Source organism: Sarcophilus harrisii, chromosome 2 (genome assembly GCF_902635505.1).
Source record: "Sarcophilus harrisii chromosome 2, mSarHar1.11, whole genome shotgun sequence".
NCBI classification, from domain to species: Eukaryota; Metazoa; Chordata; class Mammalia; order Dasyuromorphia; family Dasyuridae; genus Sarcophilus; species Sarcophilus harrisii.
The window spans coordinates 153,596,529-153,620,053 of NC_045427.1; the positions used below are offsets into that span (position 1 = coordinate 153,596,529).

The 23,525-nt window shown below is 35.9% G+C and overlaps 1 protein-coding gene across 1 annotated transcript in view; it reads right to left on the reverse strand.

The window, feature by feature from the left end:
- Positions 1 to 23,525, reverse strand: part of PCSK2 (proprotein convertase subtilisin/kexin type 2) — a 295,645-nt gene that overhangs the window by 48,198 nt on the left and 223,922 nt on the right. The window contains exons 7-8 of the mRNA XM_003758170.3: positions 17,235 to 17,323; positions 7,633 to 7,808 (exon numbers count right to left, since the gene is read on the reverse strand). Coding sequence (XP_003758218.1) covers positions 7,633 to 7,808; positions 17,235 to 17,323 — 265 coding nt within the window. The remainder of the gene's footprint in view (positions 1 to 7,632; positions 7,809 to 17,234; positions 17,324 to 23,525) is intronic.

Below are 23,525 nucleotides of genomic sequence, written 5' to 3' on the forward strand. Positions count from 1 at the left end.
GGGAGACAAATTTGTTAATTCAGAAAACTGTTATCTAGAACAACTTGTTTTTTGAGGGTTTCTAAGAGCTGTTTTTCCAAATGAAAAAATACCTGTCTATCTGCAGCTGGGACATGGAAACGCCTGAGTACAGAGTACAGAGAACAGATTGATTGCAATGCAGCAAAGTTCATTAAAAAATTATTGAATAGAAAATAAAGTTTAAAAAATGATCCTTTAGAACAGACTAATTTTAATCAACTTCAATGAAAGGTTTTAAAATTAATTAAAACTTCTAGCTCAATAAAGTGAGTTTAAAAATTAGTAGATATTTTTAAACTCAGGGTTTTTTTTTTTAGTCTTTTACTTACTTTTACTCTATATTTCAGCAGGCCTCATGAAAACCAAAGAGGGTTTAATGGAAAGAATATTGGGTTTAAGAATCAAAAATCTGTTATATCTCTTTTATATATTTTAATTTATTTGTATATGCTTGTACATCTGAGCCAGATCATCAAATTATATTTATTTTGAGAAACCAGCAAAAATAGACTAAGATTCTATGATTTAGATATAGTGGGATTTTTCTAACCAATATTAGAAAGGCCAAATTTGGGGGCTAGGATTTCCTTGTGGGCTACTTCATTTGGGAGTCATTGCCTTGAGAAGAAAAGGTTATGGAAAGATTTTTATCTCCTCAGCAAAGCATTTGTTTATCTGAACTTTCAGACTCCAAGTTATCCCTTGTGCCATTAAACAATCCACCTGCTGAACCAATAGCATTATTCTGAACTTTTAGTTTTAACTTTTAGCTAACAGTATTTGCTGATTCAATTTTCTTTAGACTTGAAAAAGAAATATTTTATTCATGAGGAAATACTGCATTATTTTCAAAGGAAGATAATAATAGTTAGTTCCCTTTATTATGGAATTGTCCAGTCAAGTATATTTCTATAGGTATAACCATAACCATTTTGAGAGTTTAGGATTTAGGACTACAGTTCTTTCCAAGCATTGCTTGAGTGGAGGTAGATTGATATAACTTGATATCAGAAAAAAAAAACCTTCCCAAACAATTAGAACTATTTAAAAGTATAATAGATTGCTTAGAGAAATTGTGGGTAAAGATTTTTTAAAAGTCTTCAAAAAAGTGTACTAGACTGCTTAGTGAGATTGTGAGTGAAGACTTTTAAAGAGTCTTCAAGCATAGACTAGACAATTATTTCTGATAAGTGTTATAGTAGGGATTCCTTTTGGGTAGAAAATGGCTGCTGAATCGCTTATAACTCCCAAATTCTGGGATTCTCTACTACTAAAAGTGTCCCTGGAATCTATGCAGTTTAACATTTTTTATAAATGACATGGATGAAAGAATAAATGGCACAGTTGATGTCCCTATCAAACTTGTACATGACTCAAATTTGGGAGGGATAAAAAGCTAACACCATGGGCAATAATTAGTTAAGAAAGGCCTAAGGGAGAAAAGAATCATGCTGAATCCAGAAAGATGAAATTCAATAGGGATAGATAATGGTAGAGGTTTCTTCTGATCTTAAAGAATCTGTGATTCTGTGGTAGGAGGGAATTTTGGGTTAGAAGATGTAGAAACTCTACAGCTTTAGGAGCTGGGTGACCTTGGACAAGTGACCTAATTTCTTTGAACTCTCGACTGTAATGGGGGGGATAATGAGCTCTGTCAGGTTCAACTGACAGGGTCATTGAGTGAAAAAGACATTTGTTAAGCCTTATGTAAATGTAAACTATTATTATCATTATAGGGGAACTATTATTATTAATGCAGGCAGACTCTTAAGAACAGCATTATTCTAATATTAGGGCCACAAAGTCCTAGCTGACCCAATGAAATAACAGGGAGGAGACATGATCTAATTGGAGTTGAGAGCTAGCAAATGGTCATGTCAAATACTAGTTTAGCCACTTTCCTTCTGAACAGATCTCATTTTCTGGTGGGAGATTGTCATCTTGATTTTTTAGGTATATTGAGAGACCTTAAGGAGTATGTTAAGGCTACTCTCTCAATTATCATATCACAGGGAGTTTGTTATAAACTGCTAATCAGAGATTATGATTATTTACTTAAGGGTCACTAGTATTTGGAAGTGAGAAGTTGTTGCTATGCAATTAGCTCATTCCTTCATAGTCCCGGATTTCACCATTTAATTGGCTTTTGAAGGTGCTGACACCTGTGGACATAATCCTCTTTGATAGTGAAGATTTCAGTGGTGATATTGCTGATGTATGACAAAGAAAGAACTGGGCTGGGTAAAGGCATTAATTCTCTCCTCACCAAAGATATTCTCTGAAAAATGAAAGGTTTGGCTAAATCCCCACTGATTGTCCATTTATTTTAATATTTGACCCAAGAAAAGTCTGAAGACAAGGATATCTCCACAACTGATTTCGTACTTGTTGTTCAATATGATGGGATGTAGTCACAATTCAGTCTTGGTTTGTTTGTTTTTTATTCTTTTTGCAAGGCAATTAGGTTTAAATGACTTGCCCAGGGTCACACAGCTAGTAAGTGATAAGCATCTGAGGCTGGATTGGAACTCAGGTCTTCCTGATTTCAGAACTGGTATACTATCCTCTGCACCAGATGGTTTATTTACCTGTCCCCTACAATCCCTTCTTAAAAGGATATTTTCTAAGTACAAAAGATTATCAGGTCCAGAGTTATTGACACACCCAAATGAAAGATATTGAGTTAAAGAATCATAACTTTAGAAGCTTTTGAATCTAACCTTCTTATTTTGTAGATGAGAAAACTGAGGGAAAGTGAAGTTAAATGACTTGTCCATAATTACACAAATAGCAAGTATCTAAGTTGAGATTGGAACTGATTTTTCTGATTTCAAGCCCAGGACCCCATCTATAATGACATGGTGCTGTATCAGCGATTACATCTAACTGAACAGTTCTCTTGTATAATCCTTAGATACTTAGAATTTAAATCAGTTTAATGACCACAGAAGGAATAATAGTTCAGATATTTTCAGTTGGTATAGACCAGGGGTCCTCAAACTTTTTAAATAGGGGGCCAGTTCACTGTCCCTCAGACTGTTGGAGGGCCGGACTATAGTAAAAACAAAAACTTTGTTTTGTGGGCCTTTAAATAAAGAAACTTCATAGCCCTGGGTGAGGGGAATAATCGTTCTCAGCTGCCACATCTGGCCCGCAGACCGTAGTTTGAGGACACCAACAATGTGATCAATTTAATTAGTAGCCACCAAAATATTAATGCTGAGAACAGTGTTTTGTGTTTGCTCATTCACATTTGGTTTGTATAAATTGTGACTATATCCTGAGACTCTGAATGGGATCCCTTCCTTTTTTTTCTCTCTTATACTTTCTTACTTAATCTCAGCAGCTACCTTTGGTCTCAATTATCACCACTATGTAGATGATCTATAGATCTATAAATTTAGCCCTAGTTTTTCTCTTGGGCACCGTCTCACATCACCAATTGCTTACTAAACATTTCTATCTGGATATCCCATAGGCATCTTAAAATCAACATGTCTAAAACAGAACTCACCTTTTTTCCCACTCCCCTTTCATACTTCTTTGTTACTAGCAAAAGCACTACCATCCTCCTAGTCATCTAAATTGAAAATCTTGGTGTCATCCTGAACTCTTCACTCTTACTATGCATATCCAACTTGTTACTAGATCTTGATTTTTTTATTTCTACAAAATCTCATGAGTGAATATATCTGTGTGTGTACACATGTAAATACATATATACATACATTATAATATATTTATATGTGTTTTTATGTATACAAACACACACTACACACACACATACATACGCACACATACGCTTCACTCATACAGGAACAACTCTAATTCAGGCTCATATTGCCTTTTACTTGAACCATTGCAATGGTTCCTGTTTCAAGATTTTTCCCTCTCCAACCTGTCCTCTACATAGCTGTCAAAAATAATTTCCCCCAAATCCAGATTTAATCAATGTTACTTCACTGTCTAACAAACCTTAGTAGTTCCTTATTTTTTCTAGGACCAAATATAAATTCCCCTGTTTGATGTATAGAAGTCCTTACACTTTGGCTCCTTTCTATATTTCAAATTCTTTCATGTTATTCTCTTTCTCATACTCCATGAGTCAGTCATTATGACCTACTCACTGTTCCTTATACATGGTATTTTAGCTCTTCCATCTTTGTGCCTTTGTTGTGGGTGTCATTCATGTTAAGAATGCTCTGCCCCCCTCCCCCTCATCTCTTGGAATACCAGGTTCTTTTCAAAATTCAGCTCAGCTGTCAACTTTCCTGATTCTCTTGGCTGCTAGTATCTTTTTTTTTTTTGTCATAAACACACACACACACACACACACACACACACACACACACACACACACACATTCTCTCCCCATCAGAAATTAAGTTTCTTGAGAGAAGGGAGTATTTTGACTTTGTATTCATATTTTTAGTGTTTTGCACAGTGCTTTGTATATAGTAAGTGCTTAATAGATGCTTTTAATTTATTCATTCACAGGTATACTATTATTGTTCAATCAAGAATAATTCTTAACATATATAAATATATGAAGAATTTATGATTTCTTTAATATTGGTGATTCCTAGTATGGGAATTCTTTTCGCCAATGCAAATAACAACTTACTTAAAACAATATATGAGAACTAGAGGATTGCTAGAGGCACAGAGAAGTTAAGTCACCTGATTAGAATTATATAGCTAATAAAAGGCAGGTCTCCCTTACTCTATACTCAAATTTTTTCCTACTATTCCTAAATACCTCCAGAACTATAATCTTATGCTTAAAAATTAAAAAAAATTACTTTGAATCCTAAGACAACATGCACCTACAATCCTATAAACTAAAAAGGGCAAGCACAAAATTTAAATAATTAAAAACATTTAAAATATCATTGCACCACACTTTAACCTTCCTCTTATTATCTCTTTACTAAGTCTGCCCTCACCACCTGTCCAATTTGTTTTCCTTGTTCTATTTTATGTTATGGAAAAAGCAATGATACTCTTCCCATAAAGGCTCCCCATTGGCTCAATTCCTTTTAAAAAATTGTAGAATTTTTAGACCCGGAATGGATCTTAGAAGTCATCTAGTCCAACCCTCTCTTTTACAAATAAGGTCACTGAGAGCCATGGAAATTAAGAGATTTATTCAGTCACATATGTAGGTATTAAATCAAGGTCACATATGTGGGTATTTAAATTAAGATTCAATATATCTGATTCTAATTTCACCATTTCCCCTTCTCTGTATCATCATCCATCCACTTAATTCTACATATGGATTGAAACCTATAGAGGTAAGATGACTTATTTAACTTCATACATAGAGTGACTAAAATAACATATGCAGCTCAAGGTTGATCCATTTTTTTGATTCAGCTTTCCATATAATTCTTTCTTCTAACTTTCTTCTTCTGTACTCTTCATTTCTCAGTTCCATAAATAGACACACAAATGCCCAGGATTTCTAACTTCCCTCTGGATTTTTTTGGTTCTCTGGATTTTGGCAGCTAATAAAGTGACACTTAAAAGAACACATGAGTTGTGCAGAGGCAATCCTCACATGTAGCTCTAGGCTTGGTCCCACTGGGGAATGATGTCTTAGCACCAAAGACAGCTCAGTATGTGATGCTCTCTCTCTGTCTCTGTCTCTCTCTGTCTCTCTCTCCCTCCCCCTGTCTTTTCCTTCCTTTTTCCCTTGTTTCTCTCTCCCCACCTCTCCTTTTTCTCTCTGCCTCTCTCTGTATCTGTCTCTCTCTCTTTCTTTCCCTGCTGCAGTCCAATAGCTTTAATTCAAATACAGACAAGCTCAAGGTGAAACAGTATCCCTCTTCAGAAGTATCTCATCTCATCAATTCAATGTGTCAAAAGCTAACCTGCCAACAGCAGCAGCAGGAGAAATGCCAGCACTCTGCCTACTGCATTAGATTTCAGAAAAGGGAAGGAATAAAGGAGGAAGAAGATGGGAGAGGGAGAAACACGGAATTAGAAAAATTTTTGCACCTATTTTGTATGTATTTTGCATATACTAAGAGTTATGCACATTGTGTTCCAATAGAATATGTGTCCCTGAAAAAAAGCCTTTTGTTATCTTTGACTAGACAGTATCAAAATATTTAGCACACAATAGGTACTTAATAAATGTTTATTGATTACTTGATTGATAGGAAAAAATTAAGACATGTTCAAAATGAGTATATATGACAGATAGGTTTCCAGGTAGCCCATAATTCAATACTACAGGGATCAATGATTTTATCGGGATAGGTACTACCTTCCTTAGAGAAGAATGAAACTACTCTATAGCTGAATAGCTTTTGAGAGCTGTTGTGGCAGAAAGATACATCACCCTTTGCTTAGCATGATGATAAGGCTCTCTGGGCTTAGCTAGTTGTTCTCAGAATATAGATGTGCAGTCCATCACTAAGCTTTCCCCCTTAAGAGGACCTGCTACAACTAGAGCCCTATTGCTATGAATTTGGGTCAATGTAGCTTGAGGAAACTCAAGATTCCTTCTACATTTTGATGAGACATATCACAGTAGAACTCTGGTTCAGATAGTCCTATTTATAGAATTATCCCATAATTCGTTGCCTTGTCCTATTTTTCATAGGTTGCCACTGCCAAAGAACATATCATCAAGAAACTAGTCTGTGAATGATATTTTATTTCGAAGACCATTCTCAAGCCATATCATGCTCATTAAGAAGAACTTACTATAACTTGCACTCCTTGGATAACTTTTGAGAATCTATGCTTACCTCCATGCCAAAATGAAGTAGAATAGAGGAGCTCCCTATTGTGGACATATGGAAAAATACAGACAAGAGTCATGCAAGTACCACCAGAGTATTTCTCTCTCTCTCTCTCTCTCTCTCTCTCTCTCTCTCTCTCTCTCTCTCTCTCTCCCTCTCTCCCTCTCTCCCCCTCTCCCTCTCTCCCTCTCTCCCTCTCTCCCTCTCTCCCTCTCTCTCCCTCTCTCTCTCTCTCCCTCTCTCTCTCTCCTTCTCTCTCTCCCTCTCTGTCTCCCCGCTTCTCTCCCTCCTCCCCTCTCTCTCCTTCCCTCCTTTCCCCCCTTCCCATATCTTTCTGTCTATGTCTCTCTTTTTGTCTTTACCTCTGTCACTGTCTCTCTCCTCTGTCTGAATGTCACATGGAATAGCTTTGGGTAGATTTAAACTCCTATGAGGAAGTTGTTGCATAGTGGATAGAGAATTGGCTTCAAGAGTGCAAAAGAGCTGAGTTTAAGTCTTATCTCCAACATACACTGCTTGTATAACTTTGGTCAAATCATTTAACCCCTCAATGACTCCCCAATAATTAGGTGCTGGTCTACATTAATGGACCATTTCTTCACTGGGAGTTCCCTCCACAGATGAAATGATAAATCCAATTAAAAAAAATAAATTGAACCCATGCAAATATATATGAACTCTGTAAATACATGTTGTTTAGAATTTATAAAAATCTTTCCTCCCTGTCCAGATTAGAATGATTTTTACTCTCCAAATTAAAAACTAAGAGATTTTTCTTTGATTTAAAAGAACAACATAGGATGTATAAGATGATTATGAGAGAGTGAATAGCCCAAGATGCTCAGAAGAATTTTACCTTGTTCACACCATCTGCCATTGCCTGGAGGGTGAGTTCTCTGGGTCCATCCACAGTCTTTCCATTATCAGTTGGGCCCCAGCTGGCACTGTATATGTCTATCACTTGAGGCATGTGACTGATGGAGGAGGCCTCAATGATATCCGTCATAAATGGTTGATCCAGCATACGTATTCCTGTAGATTTTTATCATCAGTGAAAACATTGTAGTGTTAAGACTTAAAAGCAAACAGATAATGGTATGGAGATGGTGGCTTCAGAACTGTGGTTGTAATGTTCCTATTTAAAGGACTTTTTCTGAGATATTAGAGAATAACAAATCTTTATAAACTGAACTATTAACATTTCCATTAATTATATCACCATAGATTTAGAATTGGTGGTGATGGGAATCTTAGAAACTATGTAGCCCAAGTCCTATCCTTTATCTCTGTCCTTTGTTTCCATTTGTCTGTTTTTCTGTCTCTCTGTCCATATCTCTGTCTCTCTCTCTTTCTCTCTCTGTCTGTCGTTGTCTTTTTTTCTCTTTGCTTCTATCTCTATCTCATTCTGTCTCTCTCTGTGACTCTTCTTTTCTCCATCTGTCTGTCTGTCTGTTTGTTGGTCTCCCTCTGTCTCCCCATCTCTTTGTGTCTGTCTATTTCTCTGCCTCTCTCTCCCCCCTCTTCTTCCCTTCTCTTTCTAACAGAAGAGGACCTGAGACTCAGAAAATATGATTTGCCCAGAGTCACACATATTTAATAGGTTTCAGAGGCAGGTAGTTACCTTACTGTCCTTCCTATCCCATTCTCTTCCTTCATGCTGGTGAGAAAAGATGTAGCAGGAAGCTGGGTTAGGAATTAGATATCTTGGTTGTTCCTTATTTCCTGTGTGACCTGAGAACTTATTTCCCCTCTTTGAATGAAAATTTTCAAATATGTAAAATAAGGGGATTGAATGAGAAAATTTCTGAGATTCCTTCCAAACTCTAAATTCAGTTTGATTCAACATAGACTTATTAAGTCCCTACTATTTACAGTCTTCAAGTCAATGATATAATAGATGTCATTTACATACCTAAGAGTTATGTTGTGCTCTCATTGGAGCGCATGGAAATGAGAGAGGTAAAGAAAGCCCAGTGATCATGGCTTTGAAGGGACTCTGGATTCTGAGAATTCCATTAAGCAAGCATAGAATGGATAGCTTAAAACTTGAACGGAGGCATTGAAAGGAGACCTCAGTATTTTGGCTGTGTAGGGTTATAGAGAATCCCATAACAACATACACATCCTGTGGTCACTACCTTTCCCTCAGTTTATTAAGGGACACTGCTCCACAAATTTCCCCTTTATTATGCATCTCTCTTTAGTTGGGAGTTACATGGGACTCTAAGTAGAGGAGAGAAAATTGCAAGGCTTGACATGGAACTCTTCTCTCACTCAAAAGTGGACCGATCACTGCCCTGGAGTTACAAGGCCTTGAATTCAAATCTAGATTCAGTTACTTAATACTAGAATGTGACCTTAGACAAGTCACTTAACCCCAATTGCCTTGCAAAAAAAACCCCAAAACAAAAACATCCTTTGTTTTATCCATTTTAAAGTTGCCATTCCATTTAGAGCAAGTGTTCTCATCCTTTTTGTGTGTTATGGATACCTCTGTAAGTTTGGTGAAAACTAGAGACCATTTTTCAGAATAGCATTTTTAAATATATAAAATAAAATGCATAGCATTACAAAGGAAACTAATAGTATTAAAATTTCTTTATCAAAATGCTCAGTTACATAAAAACCCCAAGTTCATGGATCCCAAATTAAGAACTCTTGTTCTTGAGAAATTAGGGGAACAGAAAGCAAGTTATAAGCTCTTTCTTCCAGTCTTTTTTTTTAAACCACTAATGTATGAGAAATAATGTTACATTTTTTTTCTGGGAAAAGGCAGACATCCAATTTTCAGTTTAGATCTTTTTTTGTTCTTGGAGGATTTTCACTCAGAATTACCTTACTCTTTGGTTTGTGCAGCCCATAATCTCTGTTTTATGATTTGTTCTGCAGCAAGAGAAGAACTCAAAATTCTTCATTTTTATCTCAGCTGTCTTTGGCTTTCCAGCTTTTCTTTTGTTCTTCATGTAATATAAAAAAGAGGGACATCTTGACAAAGTAGATGGAGGGGTTTTGGAGTGAGGACAATCTAGCTTCAAATTTTACCTCCGATACATACTAGTTGCATGATCATGGGAAAGGCATATAACTTCTCATTCTTGTTTCCAGTCCCATAGCTCCACTCTCTAAGGGATGAGTTGTTGATCTGCAGCAGTGAAGGGAGTTTCCATACCTGAAACATTTCGCTAAACCAATAAAATTATAAATCCGAACCCTTCCAAACCCTCAAAAATTGTCCTGGTATTGCAGAATAAATCTTTGGAGCATGTAGTCATAATTCTATTGCCATGTCAAGAAGATCCTGAAAAGCTCTATCAATTTTGGGGCAGGTGATCTTCATTATGTCCCTGGGGAAGTTAGTTATGGAAAGGCAGGTAGGACTCTACTGACAGAGAATAAAATGGCTTAAGAGCACAGGGTTTAAGCTAGAAGGGAACTTGGAGGATCCCACAGTGCTGGGTACAAAGCAATCACTTAATAAATTCTTGCTGGTTAGTTGATTGGCCTATTCCAACTACTTTTATTTTATTTATTTATGGGGAGATTTGCTTTGTGATGTTTGTTTCCTTAGCCAAGTCACTCAGTAAGTAAGTAACAGAGCCAGGATTCAAACACAGGCCCCTGATTCTAGCATTTTCCACTACCTTGGTGGATCCCACCATTTGTGCACACATGAAAAATGGTTCTCAAGGCTACTTTTCGTTGAAAGATCAGGTTATTAATATTTTCAAAAATAGTTTTGGAGTTTCTGCCCAACTAGCTCATAGCTTGATTTCTCAGTGGTAATGCTGAATTTTGTAAGAAATACTAAAACATGGAGGAACCAAATACTTGAGCTATCTGAAGTTCAAAGCCTTCCTCTGACACTTAGTAGCTTATGAAAGTAGAAAAGTCAATTGATTGCTCTGAGAATCAGTTTTCATTTTTGTTAAATGGGGATAATGAAACCTATAATACCAATTTCATTGTAAAGTTTAAAGGAGAAAATATTAGTAAATAGAATAGATCCTGGGGGTCAGTGATTTCATTGATACAGAGAACTCTCAGGTGAGGAAATTCTCTCCTCTAAAGTAACTAAGCACCCTTTCTAAAACTTAAAGAATATCTTGAAAAGAAGTGTCAAATATGTGGCCTGCAACATTCATGAATAGGCTGAACCATATTGAAATGTAACTGGGAAATAATCAACAAAATAAATAAAAATAAAATGAACTTGGATTGTGTTAATATGTGGTTTTCTAAGTCAATGTGCCATATTGTATGTGCCATAGGTATCTTTGTGTGTGGTTTAGTGGTGATTGTTTCTGTTTGATTTTTACCCCACTGATCTAAAGACCAGTGACACTGACAGGGAGTTGGTCAGGGTGATATAGTAAACATGAGTTAAGAGTCATCACTTGATCCCACATTTTCCTATCTTTTAAGTTTTTTTTTTTTTTTTTGGCTCCCTGTCTTTTTTCCTCTTGCCTCTCTCATAGGCTTTCTCTCACCTCAAAATTAAAGTAAAACTAATTTCTGCTAATATTTTACCCAATTTAAATTTAAAGAAAGAATATTGACATGTGCATAGACTGTCAACAACAGTTCTTCACCTTTTCCTTGCCTAAGGAGGAAGAAGTATGCACCAGGGAACTTGGCAGAAAAGCTCCTTTAATCATGTTAAATTCTGAGGATTGAAGCTTGTGCTAATTGCATGAGACATGAGAATACTTCGGGGTGTGACTGCACAATTCAGCAGCAAAGATTGGCTGATCTAAACAATATTTGTATAGTATATGTGTATGATTCTCCTTAATCTCCATGGCTCATAGGTATTGAAGGTAACTGGTAAATTCTGTGGCCTTTCCAATGAGAGAAAAAAGCTGAGGGAAGAAGAACTGTGCCCTTAACTTTAATAAATATCTTTGCTATTTTCATTCCATTGTCTACTGTCATTGAGGTAGGACTGATGACCAGGTCAGCTCTTAGGTGGGAGCTTTGCATGAGCCTTCATTTAATTAATTTAGTTATTGGATACTGTAGCTTTAATTTCCTTTTGCTTTTGTCTGCCTGCAGAGATGTTAATGTGCTCCTGCTTGGCCCATTTTTCATTCTCTGTGGAAATCCTGGCTTTCTTGAGCTCTTTAGGATAGATTCTCTGGGCCGAATTCTTCCAGCCAATGCAAAATGTCAAGTTGGTATCATTGTAGAAGATTCCAGTTGTGTTATTGCCCTGTGATTTGGATTTAAAAAAAACCCCAAATCCTGTACCCATTTTCTTTATTTTCTAATTGAAAGGCAACATGGTATAGTGGATGGTATGTTAGATTGAGATTTTCCCCCTGACCCTTATTAGTTGTATGATCATGGGAGAATGAGCTTCAGTTTCCTAATGTAGAAAATGGGGATACTTATCTCAGTGCTATTATGAAGCCCTAATGAAATAATATATGTAGAGCACTTTGTAAACTTTAAAATACTTTATAGTCAGTTTTTATACTGTAAATATATGCTATGTTCTAAGGTTTTCTTTTTTTGCAGTTGGTTTCCTCCAGATTCTATTCTCCTCATACTCACCTTTTTTTTTCCCCTTAGAAACCCCAATCCAGGCCATACTAGAGAATATTTCATTTAAAATAGGGAAAGAACAACTGACACATTGCTGCCTTAATGGGAAAAAAGTAGTTATGTCAGTTTTTTTCCACTTTATACCTGGTGAGTTGGGGTGAGATAATAGTGTCTGATATCCTTTCCCTAAAGAGTAGCTAAGCTTTGGGTTCATTCAGTGATGGGATGGGATCTTGATTACTACCTTGAATTCCAAGATAAATGAGACACCACAGAAGCCAGAGAATCCTCACATACATGTTCCAGAAACTGGGGCCTTGTAGTTGCTTTGTGACTATTGTAGGGGACTATGGTGATTGTCCTTCTAATCTAAGGGATAACTAATTTCTCCCTGATTCTGTGTCCCCTTACAATAAATTTTGTTGTCATTTCCTGAATACTGTGATCTAAGCCTGGATACTTTTCTGGTCAGGCTAATATAACAATTGTTCTGCTTTGGGTGGGCCTTACATAACTGACAGTGAAATTTATCTTATGGGTAAATAATTGCTTCATTTTTCACACATAGGTACTTTCATGCAAAGGGAAGGATGGGACAATTCATATCCCAAACCTTGCATTTACAGCATTTATCACATCCCTTCTGAAACTGAAGTTGTATCAATAATTTTCATCATTTTATTTTTAAAAATGAAGAGGTTTAGAAGTTTTCTGATCTTCTAGATAGGTGAGAAAACTGGGTAGTAGGGTGGGGGAGGGACTTTAAAAAGGGTATTAAAATAAGATTAGGAGGGTGAGGGAGAAGAAAAAAGAGGGAATTTTAGAGGCATAGATAAAATAAATAATAAGATGGTAAGGAAAAAATGATAAGCTAAGGATATGAGGTAAAAAGAGAGGCTGAGTAGGAAAATAATGAGTGAAAAAATGGAGGGAAAATCACAAATTGTAATTAGACTTTGTTAAATCTATGAGAATATGAGTCATTTCCCAAATGACAAATGGGCAAATGATATCCTTGTGCTTCAGAATTTATTCTCATTTTGCAGATCAGGAAACTAAAAATCAGGGAGGATAAGACATCTAGCTGTCCAGGACCACATTGCTCTTTAGCTCAGAGATGAGGTTCCAGCCCAGGTGTTCTTTATTCTGCATTCAGCATTTTATCAATATGACTGTCTCTCAAAAGCAAGTCATCTAGAATCACTTATTAACTATATGGTCCTGGGCTTACTAGCTTCACAGGAGCAGAAATTTCTAGCTGGAGACAAAACCTTAGCTAACTTCTATCTATTTTCATTTTTATGTTCTCTTCAGAAGAAAATTCAGCAACTTTGGGTAATGTTTCACTGTTCCATAATCCTTTTCATCCAGGAAGACATTTCTAACATGATTGATTCTTTCCTTAAAGATGACTTTCTATTTGTTCTCTTTAAAGTGGAAATAGACATGAAAACATGGGATCATGCTTTGCCATAAATTTCTTTTTTATATACTTCAGAGTCATTATTAACTTCTAGGTTTTACGTACCAAAGGAAAAACACTTGTTTTCTTTAGCCCCATTTTATAATCATAGATCTATATATTTAGGTTCATATATTTAGAGCACAGGTTCATATATTTAAAGATTAAGGGACATTGGAGATCATGAAGTCTATTCTCCCATTTTATAGATTAGAAAACTGAGGTTTTGAGAAGTTAAGTGACTTGCTAAAGGTTACATAGAGGGTAAATGGCTGAATTGAGATTTTGAATCAAGGTTCTCTGACTCCAGACCCAGTGTTCTTTCCACCTTTTATCCTTCCTTAGAGATGGGACAGGTTCCCTATTTTTTATAATTAATTAATAATTTCATTTTCATATTTTAGGTCTTCTCTAAGTTTTTCAAACTTTGAATTTAACGAGGTTATGAATTAAAGGGGTAGGAATTGTTGTCTCTAACTTTAGCATCTTCTTTATTTATAAATAGGAGATGAGTTAATAAAGTCTCTGGCTTCCTCCAAAGTTTTGACGGACTTCTCTTGATCTTTCCTGGCCACTTGGTGGGGCTATAGACTGCTAATCTCTCTGCAGAGTAGCTTCTAGTTAGAAAAAGGGGATACAAGCAGTAGATTCCTCTGTAAAGAAGTACTACAACCCAGAGTTAGCTTTTATGAATTGCTGACCAGAATGAGGAACTTTAATTTAAATCTGAGATTTATCAATCTTAAATTAGGAGAGCCTGAATCTGTTTAAGTGGAGCTAATGATCTCATTTGATCCATTAAAAAAAAGAGTAAAGATTCAACAGGGGCTAATTGACTATTAGAACAAGGATTTGAGGTTAGAGGTCTTGAAAGAAGCTTCCCCATGCAACAGATATAGTAGAAGCAATAAGAATGATAGCTTGATAGCAAACTGAAGGATAGGCAAGATAACATGGTATGCTAAGAAAGGCACTAGACTGGGAATAAAGATACTGAATTTAGAGCCAGAAGGATCCTTACAGTGTATCTAACCCAATGCTCTTATTTCATTGATGAAATAAAGGAGGCTAAGTGACTTGTGCACAGTTGCACAGGGAACAGAGCCAGACTTTTGGCCCAGGCTATAGCATTTAAAACTAGACAGATCTAATCCAGCCTTCTTATTTTACAGATGAGGTAACTGAGGCACAAATAAGTTTGAAAAGTTCTCTAGAGAAGAGATCTTCTGACTTCAAATCCAAGACTTTTCTCACTATATCTCATTTCCTTTTACATATGGATTTTAGTTCTGTTTCAGCTATTAAACATATTAGGTGGGCAAATCATTCAATTGTAGCAAAATTCAATTCTTTACCTGTCAAGAAGGGATAATACTCCTTGCAATAGTAAGCAGGGGCAAAATGAGACTTGAAAATGAAAGTGTTAAAAGCAATACTATACAAGTGAAGGATTTTGGATTAGATACCTTTTTTCTTTTCTTTTTTTTTTTTTTTTGAGTGTAGAAAATAGAAGACTTGCTCCTCCAAATTAGAAAGAAAATTGGGTGCCTCTAGGGTATGGGTTTACTTTATTGGTCCAGGTACAAACCATGAATCATGGTACTGAACAAGAGAGAAAAGTGGCTAGTGTGAATGGATGAGAGGAAGGGATTTTCAATTATGAGACAGGAAAAAGAATTCAGACAGAAATCAAAAGGTTGCCTAGAGCTCTTTTTCCTTTTCTGACAGATGAGCCTCAGAACCCTGAGGAGCTGATCTGTCCACTCACACACACCTGACTCCCTTGACTGCTCAGAACCTTCAAAAATTGTGAGAAAGATGGCCATCATGGTGGAAAGTGAGTTTGCTCCAGAACCTTTCTGTTCTATTTGCTTCTCCCATCATTGTATAGACCCAACTTTTTCTTAATCATCATCCCAGGTATAAATCTTGAAAATAAAATATTAAGTTGGGGATATTATTTCCCTTCCTACCAGATGGCATTATTGTTGCCAACATTCTCCTACCAGCACTGTGAATACACAAAACACCAAGAGAACTAAGACCCAAAGGGCAAAATTTCCAGCTATTTACCTTTTAGAAACCTACAGATAACATCCCTTTGAAATTCATGACCAAGTTCTATCAAGTCTCTTTAATCAAGACCAAGTCTATCAAGTCTATCAAGTCTATCATCTTTGCAGATGAGTGATGTAGTTAAGTGATAGGATTTTTATGGGAGGTTACTGCTTTATTTAGCAATCTGGGAACTCAAGTAACAACACTGAACATGGTTATGGTCTCACCAAGTCTCTAGGGAAGAAATGCCAAAACTGTTATTACTTTGAAAAAAATCATAGAAGTGAAGCATTGGAGTTGGTGACTCAGCCTGAATAAACTAAAAATGAACTTCAAGTAAAACTTAGAGTGAATCAAGAGCCAAACTTTTCTCATGCCCTCATAGAAAGTTTTCTTTCTCTTCGTCCCTCTCTCCCTCTCTTCCTTTCTTCCTTCCTTTCTTCTTTCCTTCCTTCCTTCTCTCCCTCCCTCTCACCTTCCTTCCTTCCTGCCTTCCTTCCTGCCTTCCTTCCTGCCTTCCTTCCTGCCTTCCTTCCTGCCTTCCTATCTTCCTTCCTGCCTTCCTGCCTTCCTGCCTTCCTGCCTGCCTTCCTGCCTTCCTGCCTGCCTTCCTGCCTTCCTGCCTGCCTGTTTGCCTTCCTGCCGTCCTTCCTGCCTTCCTGCCTTCCTTCCCCTCTTCCTTCTTTCCTTCCTTCCTCTCTTCCTCCTTCCCTCTCTCCCTCTCTCTCTGTTTATCTCTGTCTCTCTTTCTGAAGTTTATTTGTCTCTCCTTTCTTCTTTCCTTCCTTCCCCCTTCTTTTTCCTTCCTTCTTTCTTTAAAAAAAAACCTAAGTGTTTCCCACTTTGTTAAGTAGCAGCATTGCTTTTTCATCTCACCTTCAGATGCAAGTTGCTAAGTCTCTGGAAAGAGATAATACAGATTGCCCACTGGGATTTAAAAATGAATTCTAATGACCTTGTGGTCTCTTGTCTGATATAGTAAACTACTGACAAGTGAACTTCATTATTTTCCTGATGACTCAGTCCAGATGTGTGCCCTAATTTGGAAGACCATTTAGATTTTTGTATGTGATCTGTAAAAGTCTTCATATACTCAACAATCTAAGTTTACAATAATTTAGAGTTAAAATATTGGCCATCATTTCTTAAGTTTTCTTTGTGTTCCTTGTTATTCATGCTATAGATATCCTGGATTTCCTGCACTTAAAGTACTTTTCATAAAAAGAGGTTATATTATAGAGTATAGTGAAAAAAGTGAGGAGTAAGAAATAGGGTTGATAATTAATGAAAATTATTTCTAGGACATTAGTCCTCTGGGTAGAATGTGAAGTATAATGTACTTCATAGATTTTCTATGAGAAAAGTAACAATTATCTGGCATGGGAATAGCATACCTGCAACCTTGGAATTGTAAGCCACTCCAACCCCACAGATGTTGTTATTAGCTGCAGCTGATACTTCCCCTGCACAGCGGGTCCCATGACTGTAGAGAAGAAGAAAGCTTACATTAAATACAATGTCATTCAATGAGGTGGATTTAAAGGACTTTGGAAAGAATTACTGAGGGAGGCTCTTGAAATTTCTTTCCTAACTATAGAAACAAAAAAAAAAAAATAATAAAAGCACATGATTATGTTAACAGGCACAGAAAAAGCCTTATAAGAAAAAAATACATTCATATATGTTACAGATCCCAAAAGAACAGACCTTTAATTGAAACAAAAACCTGTATTGAAAATAATAGCTAGCATTATTTATAATGGAGAAACATAAGATTTCCCAGTTAACAAGGAGCCAAAGTATATCTTTACATTTGTTTGACATAGTTCTAGAAATACTAGTCTCTAAATAGAATAAAATCAAAGGTATAAATATCAAGAAATGGGAGATACAATTCTTTTTGTTTGTAGGTATCATGATACTATATTTAGAAAACTAGAGTTAGTAAAGAAAATTTTTGTGATGGTCAGTAACTTTAGCTATTCATCTAGATACCCATAAAGATATGTTTATCTTTTTTATATACTACTAGTAGAACCAGAAAGAAATAAGAAAATTTCATACAAAATAAACAAAATGCATAAAATGTCTGAGTTAAATCTATCAAGATATAAGCAAGATTTACATAAATACAATAATAAAGCAATCTTTATAAACATAGAGACAAATAATTGAAGAGGTATTCTCTGCTTATAGGAGAGTCTTGCCAATATAATAAAAATGAAAGATGTATCTAAACTAATTTTTTGATTTAGTGCTATATTATTTAGTGGACTTTTTACTAAGTGGACACTTTATAGTGCCAGGCAAACAATAGAAAAATTTATTTGGAACAATATAAGGTTTGGAATCTCAAGGCTGATAATAATAAAAAGTACAAATGAAGGGCTAATGACATTACTAAACTTCAAATGACATACTGTCGCTGGAGTCAGGAGTATTTTAATTCAAATCTGATCTTAGATAGTTACTAGTGATGTGACCTTAGTCATTAAGTTTGTAAAATGATCTGGAGAAGAAAATGCTCCAGAATTTTTGCTAAGAAATCCCCAAATCTTCATGGAGAGTTGGATATCACTGAAATGATTCACTAAGAACAACAATAACAATAACAGCTCATAGGTGTTAAAACTATTTGGACTGGGGCAGCTAGGTGGCACAGTTGATAGAGCACCAGCCCTGAAATCAGGAGGACTTCAGTTCAAATCTGGCCTCAGACACTTAACACTTCCTAGCTGTGTGACATGGGCAAGTCACTTAACCCCAACTGTCTCAGTAACAACAACAAAAACAACAACAACAAAAAACAAACAAACAAACAAAAAACATATTTGGACAAGTAAAAATGTTGAAAAGTGGACCAGTGGGAAAAAGTAGATAAGAAACAAAAGTAATCAAAATAATCAGTACAGTGTTTGATAAATCCAAGAGCATAACATAAATTTCTGGGGAAGATTTCCTTTGGTAAGAACTTCTGGGAAAACTGGAAAGTATTTTGGTACAATTAGGCCTATACCATCAATTTACACCCTGCCACCATATTAAATTCAGAATGAATATATGACCTCAATATAAAAGGTTATGCCTTAAAATAAAAATTAAGAACTAGAATAGAATGAATTCATATTTTTTGATAATTATGAGTAGGGAAGAATTCTTAAGTAAACGGGGAAGGAAAAGATAATAAAAAGATAATATAAGGTAATAAAATGTGCTTTCAAAAATGAAAAACCTTTGCAAAAACAAATTCATTGAAAATAATAATGGAAAAAAGGTAGATAGAGTGATAAAATATTTATATTAAAGGCCATTGGTAAAAGTTTGATATTTAAAACGCAAAGGGAATTGACACAGGAATATTACAGCAAGAACATTTCCACTGTAGATGAAAGATCAAAGGATACAAATAAATAGTTATTAAAAGAAAAACTGGAAACTACAAATGACTGGATGAAAACATATTTTCCAAATCACTACTAGTAAGAGAAATGCAAATTAAAACAACATTGTGGTTTTACCTTATACCATGCAATTTGCATAGATCACCCAAAATGATAACAGTGCTTGAGGGATTGTGAAGATAGGTACAATAGCACTCTATACATGGAACTATGAAGTTGTCCAATCATTCTAATCAGGAATTACACAAGAAAATTGACCAAACTGGACCTATCCTTTGATTCAAAAATATAACTATTATGCAAATATACTAAAGAAGTTAGAGACTGAAACAAATATCCAAGATATGCCCAAATATTCCCTTCATAAAAACAATGCAGAGTTCTTGGAGAATGATGGGGGGAAAACTATCAATGTGATGGAATGATATAGTGAAATAAAAAGTAACAAATGAAAAATTTAGAGAAGCATGGGAAAATTTCTATGCATTGTTGCAAAGTGAAATAAGTTGTCCCAAGACACAAAGAAATCTAGTTGTAAAAGCAATATAAATGAAAAGATCACTAAAAGCAAACTGAATTCAGAGTAAATGAAATACTGGTTAAGATCTCATAGAACAGATAATGACCCTCAGATTGGTTCTAGCAGGCTAGACAGTAATACATACACTTTAGATGCAAATGTGCTCATAGTATCAGATGATTTAACTTCTCTATTTTTCTAAAAAAGAACTCTCATCCCTACCAGTGTCAGGAGAACAGGTTACTATAATCTTGCAAATAGTTGTTTTCTTCTAATTTTTTAGATAAAAATTTGTATTGACAGGCAGAGGTGAAAAGGGAGATCATTCTAGGAAAGGGGAATAGACATTACAAAGGTATAGAGATGGAAAATGTTATGTCTTTTGCAAGGGAGGAAAGAAAGTTAACATTTATTAAGTGTCTACCACATGATGGAAACTGTGCTGTTATACAGTTATCTCATTTGATTGTCATCATAACCCTATGAGGTAGGTGCTACTATTATTCCTATTTTACAGATAAAGAAACTGAGGCAAACAGAGATTAAGTGAGTTGCTACTATATGTCTAAGATCAGATTTGAATTTTTTTTTTACTCTGCCACCTACCTGTAAGGAATGGAAAGTAGGAGAGTTTTTACTAGATTTACTAGAGGAAGGATATTTCTGATGCTGAACCATATGAAACACCAAAGACTTTGATCATGAGAACTTTTTTTCCAGGTCTTTAGCAGCTGTGACTATTGAGGAGACAGAGCCTCTACCATCTGCAGGGGAAATTGCCAGGTCACATTTCAGGAAGAAGTGGTTCTCTGGATAAAGGCTCCGAGGACTAGGTTGGAAGGTGGATGGACCTTTGATCTAGGGGATGTTGTTTTCTTTCCCAGGGTTCTTGTGCTTACTTATGCATAATGATTGGTCAATGGTTGGTGTAAATGGTAGTAGGGTTAGAAGCAGGGTCAGGGGTCTGTGGGACATGGCTTTTCCTAGTGCTCTTGAGATAACTCCCCTGTTGGTGTCTGTTGGTATTGGCTGGCCAGCCAGTCACTCACCAAGCATGTTGATAGTAGAAGAGATGGCAGATCTTTTCTGCATAGGGTTGCTCCTTTAACTGCGGGCCAGACTGGAAAGAAGATCTGTGGTTTGGATCTGGGGTTTTATAATTCCTGTGGCTTCTCTATCAGGGTCTGAAGGGCACTGGACATATTTTGTGTCTCATTCCTTCCTTAAGATGTCTTGCTGCTTCAGGTTGATTTGCCAAATAGAACTTTGTCTCTGAATCTTGAGGAAATTGGGATTTTTGTCTTAATAAGTAGTTGGGTGGTAGTGTGATCATGGAGATGTGGGCAGACTTACACTACAGAAAAATCAGTAACTGTGTGGAGCTTGGATTGGAATGGGGAAAGATGTGAGACAGAGAGATCAATTAAAAGAGTATTGCAATAGCATTAGCAAGAGGTGTTATGGTCCTGAACTTGTTTGATGGCTGAGTGGAGAGAATGGGAGGTATATTAGAAATCAATCAATAAATCGCCAAATATTTATTAACACCATACTATTATAAAGTACCTACCAGACACTATTATAGAGCAAGAAATGATAGGATTTGGTCATTGGATTTGATTTGTAAGATGAAAGTAAAGAATTAAAAATAAGACTGAGATTTTGAATGGAAAGATAAGAGATTTTCTCTAAGGGAATAGGGAAATTGGGAAAAGGCAAGAGTTTTATGAGGAAAGATAATGAATTCTGTTTTGAAAATGTCAAGTTTAAGATGTCTATGAGACATTTCGTTGGCAGTGTCTAAAGGTAGCTGAAAAATTGGAGCTCAAGAAAATGACTAGAATTGGATATATAGATGTAGGAACCTGAGAGAACTGATGAAATCATCAAATGAATCTCTAAGTATAGGGGTAAAAGAGGAGAGGGCCTAGACTTGATGCTAGGGGGATACTCATAGTTAGTGGGCATGACATGAAGAACTAGCAAAGAAGAATGAGCAGAAGCATTTCAGATAGGCTGCAGGGTAGAGGAAAACCATTAGTTAGTCACAAAAATCCTAGATAAGATAATTGGGGAGGAAGTAGTGACTTAAAAAGTTGAATGTTATGGAAAGATCAAGAAGAATGAGAATTAAGAAATGCTCATTAGACCCGGCAATTAAGAAATCAGACAGCTAGGTGGTGCAGTAGATGGAGAACTAGGCCTATAGTCAAGAAGATGAGTTTAAATCTAATCTCAGACATTTACTAGCTGAGTGATCCTGAGCAAGTGCTTTAATTTCTATTTGCCTCAGTTTCTTCATCAGGAAGTTAGGAACAGTACTTAACTCCCACAGTTGTTGTGAGGATTACATGAGATAACTGCTAAATGTTTAGCACAGTTCTTGGCACATGGTAAGCATGATATAAATGTTAATTCTTCTTTTTCATCTTCTTCATCTAATTCTGTAAAGATCAGTTTTATTTTGAAGCACAAATCCCCTTAACCATTCCCTTTTCCCCCATATCTAAGAAAACAAAATCATTTGCCTGCAGAAAAAAAATCTAAAGGGAGAGATAATAAGCAAACAAATATGTACAAATAAGCTATATGCTGGATGAATAGAAATTACTTAACAGGGAGAAGGCACTAGAATTAAAAGGCATTGGGGAAAAGCTTCCTGTAGAAGATGGGATTTAGTTGGTATTTGAAGGAAGCCAGAGACAGAAATTAGAAGGAAATGTTTTCCAGGCATGGAAGTGTTTGTGTGGAACATCAAGGAGACCAGAATCATTGGACCAAAGAATTATGTGGTGGGGCGTAAGAAAGATGTGTGTGTGTGTGTGTATTCAGTAAGGAGATAATATGCTTGGAGCTGCACTGTAGAAAATCACTTTGGCAGCTGAACAGAGGATGGATTGGAATGGGGAGAAACTAGAATCAGACAAATTTATCAACAGGCACTTCTAGCCCCCTTCCTTGATTTTCTCTAGGTTTGCTTTGATTTCTTTGAAGTCGTTAGTATTTGGGTTGGTACTCATTTTAATATTTGTTTTTTGAATCCATGAATATAATCCTGCTGAGAAGGGGTTGGACTATATGATCTTTTTAGTATGTCTTACTCTTTACTACTACAATTTCTAAGGCACATATTACAAGTTTGGAGTTTTCTTGATGAAAATTGTCTAGAAAGACATTGTAGTTTGATTGTATAGGATACTTACTGGCTGTGTGGTCCTGAGCAAATTATTTAATATCTGTTTACCTCAGTCTCCTCATCTGTAAAATAACAATAGCACCTAGCTCCCAAGATTTTTGTGAGAATCAAATGAGATTATTAATGAGATTATTGTAAAGTGCTTAGCACAGTGCAAGGTATTAATAAGTGCTACATAAATATTAATTATCATCATCATCATTCAAAAAGTAAACCAAAGTTTGTAGGGACTTTGGGTTTCTAATTTTAAATATAAATGCTAAACTACCCCAAATATTAAAATGTAGACCTGATCCTCAGGAATCTCAAGACAATTGGATGTGCCTGAAAGATTCACAGGTCAATTTTACTGAAACCTATCTTTATAACCTTATAAACTTTGGAAACAGAAACATTGGTGATATCATTCTTTGGACAAAGAACCGAAAAAATGAATGAATTAAACCTTTCAATATTTTCTGATTCCTTTTACAATTGTATGGATAGACTTTATCTGTTGGAAATACTTAATGAGGGTTTATACTTCTATCATCCAAATAATGGCTTAAAAATGATACTTCACACAAAG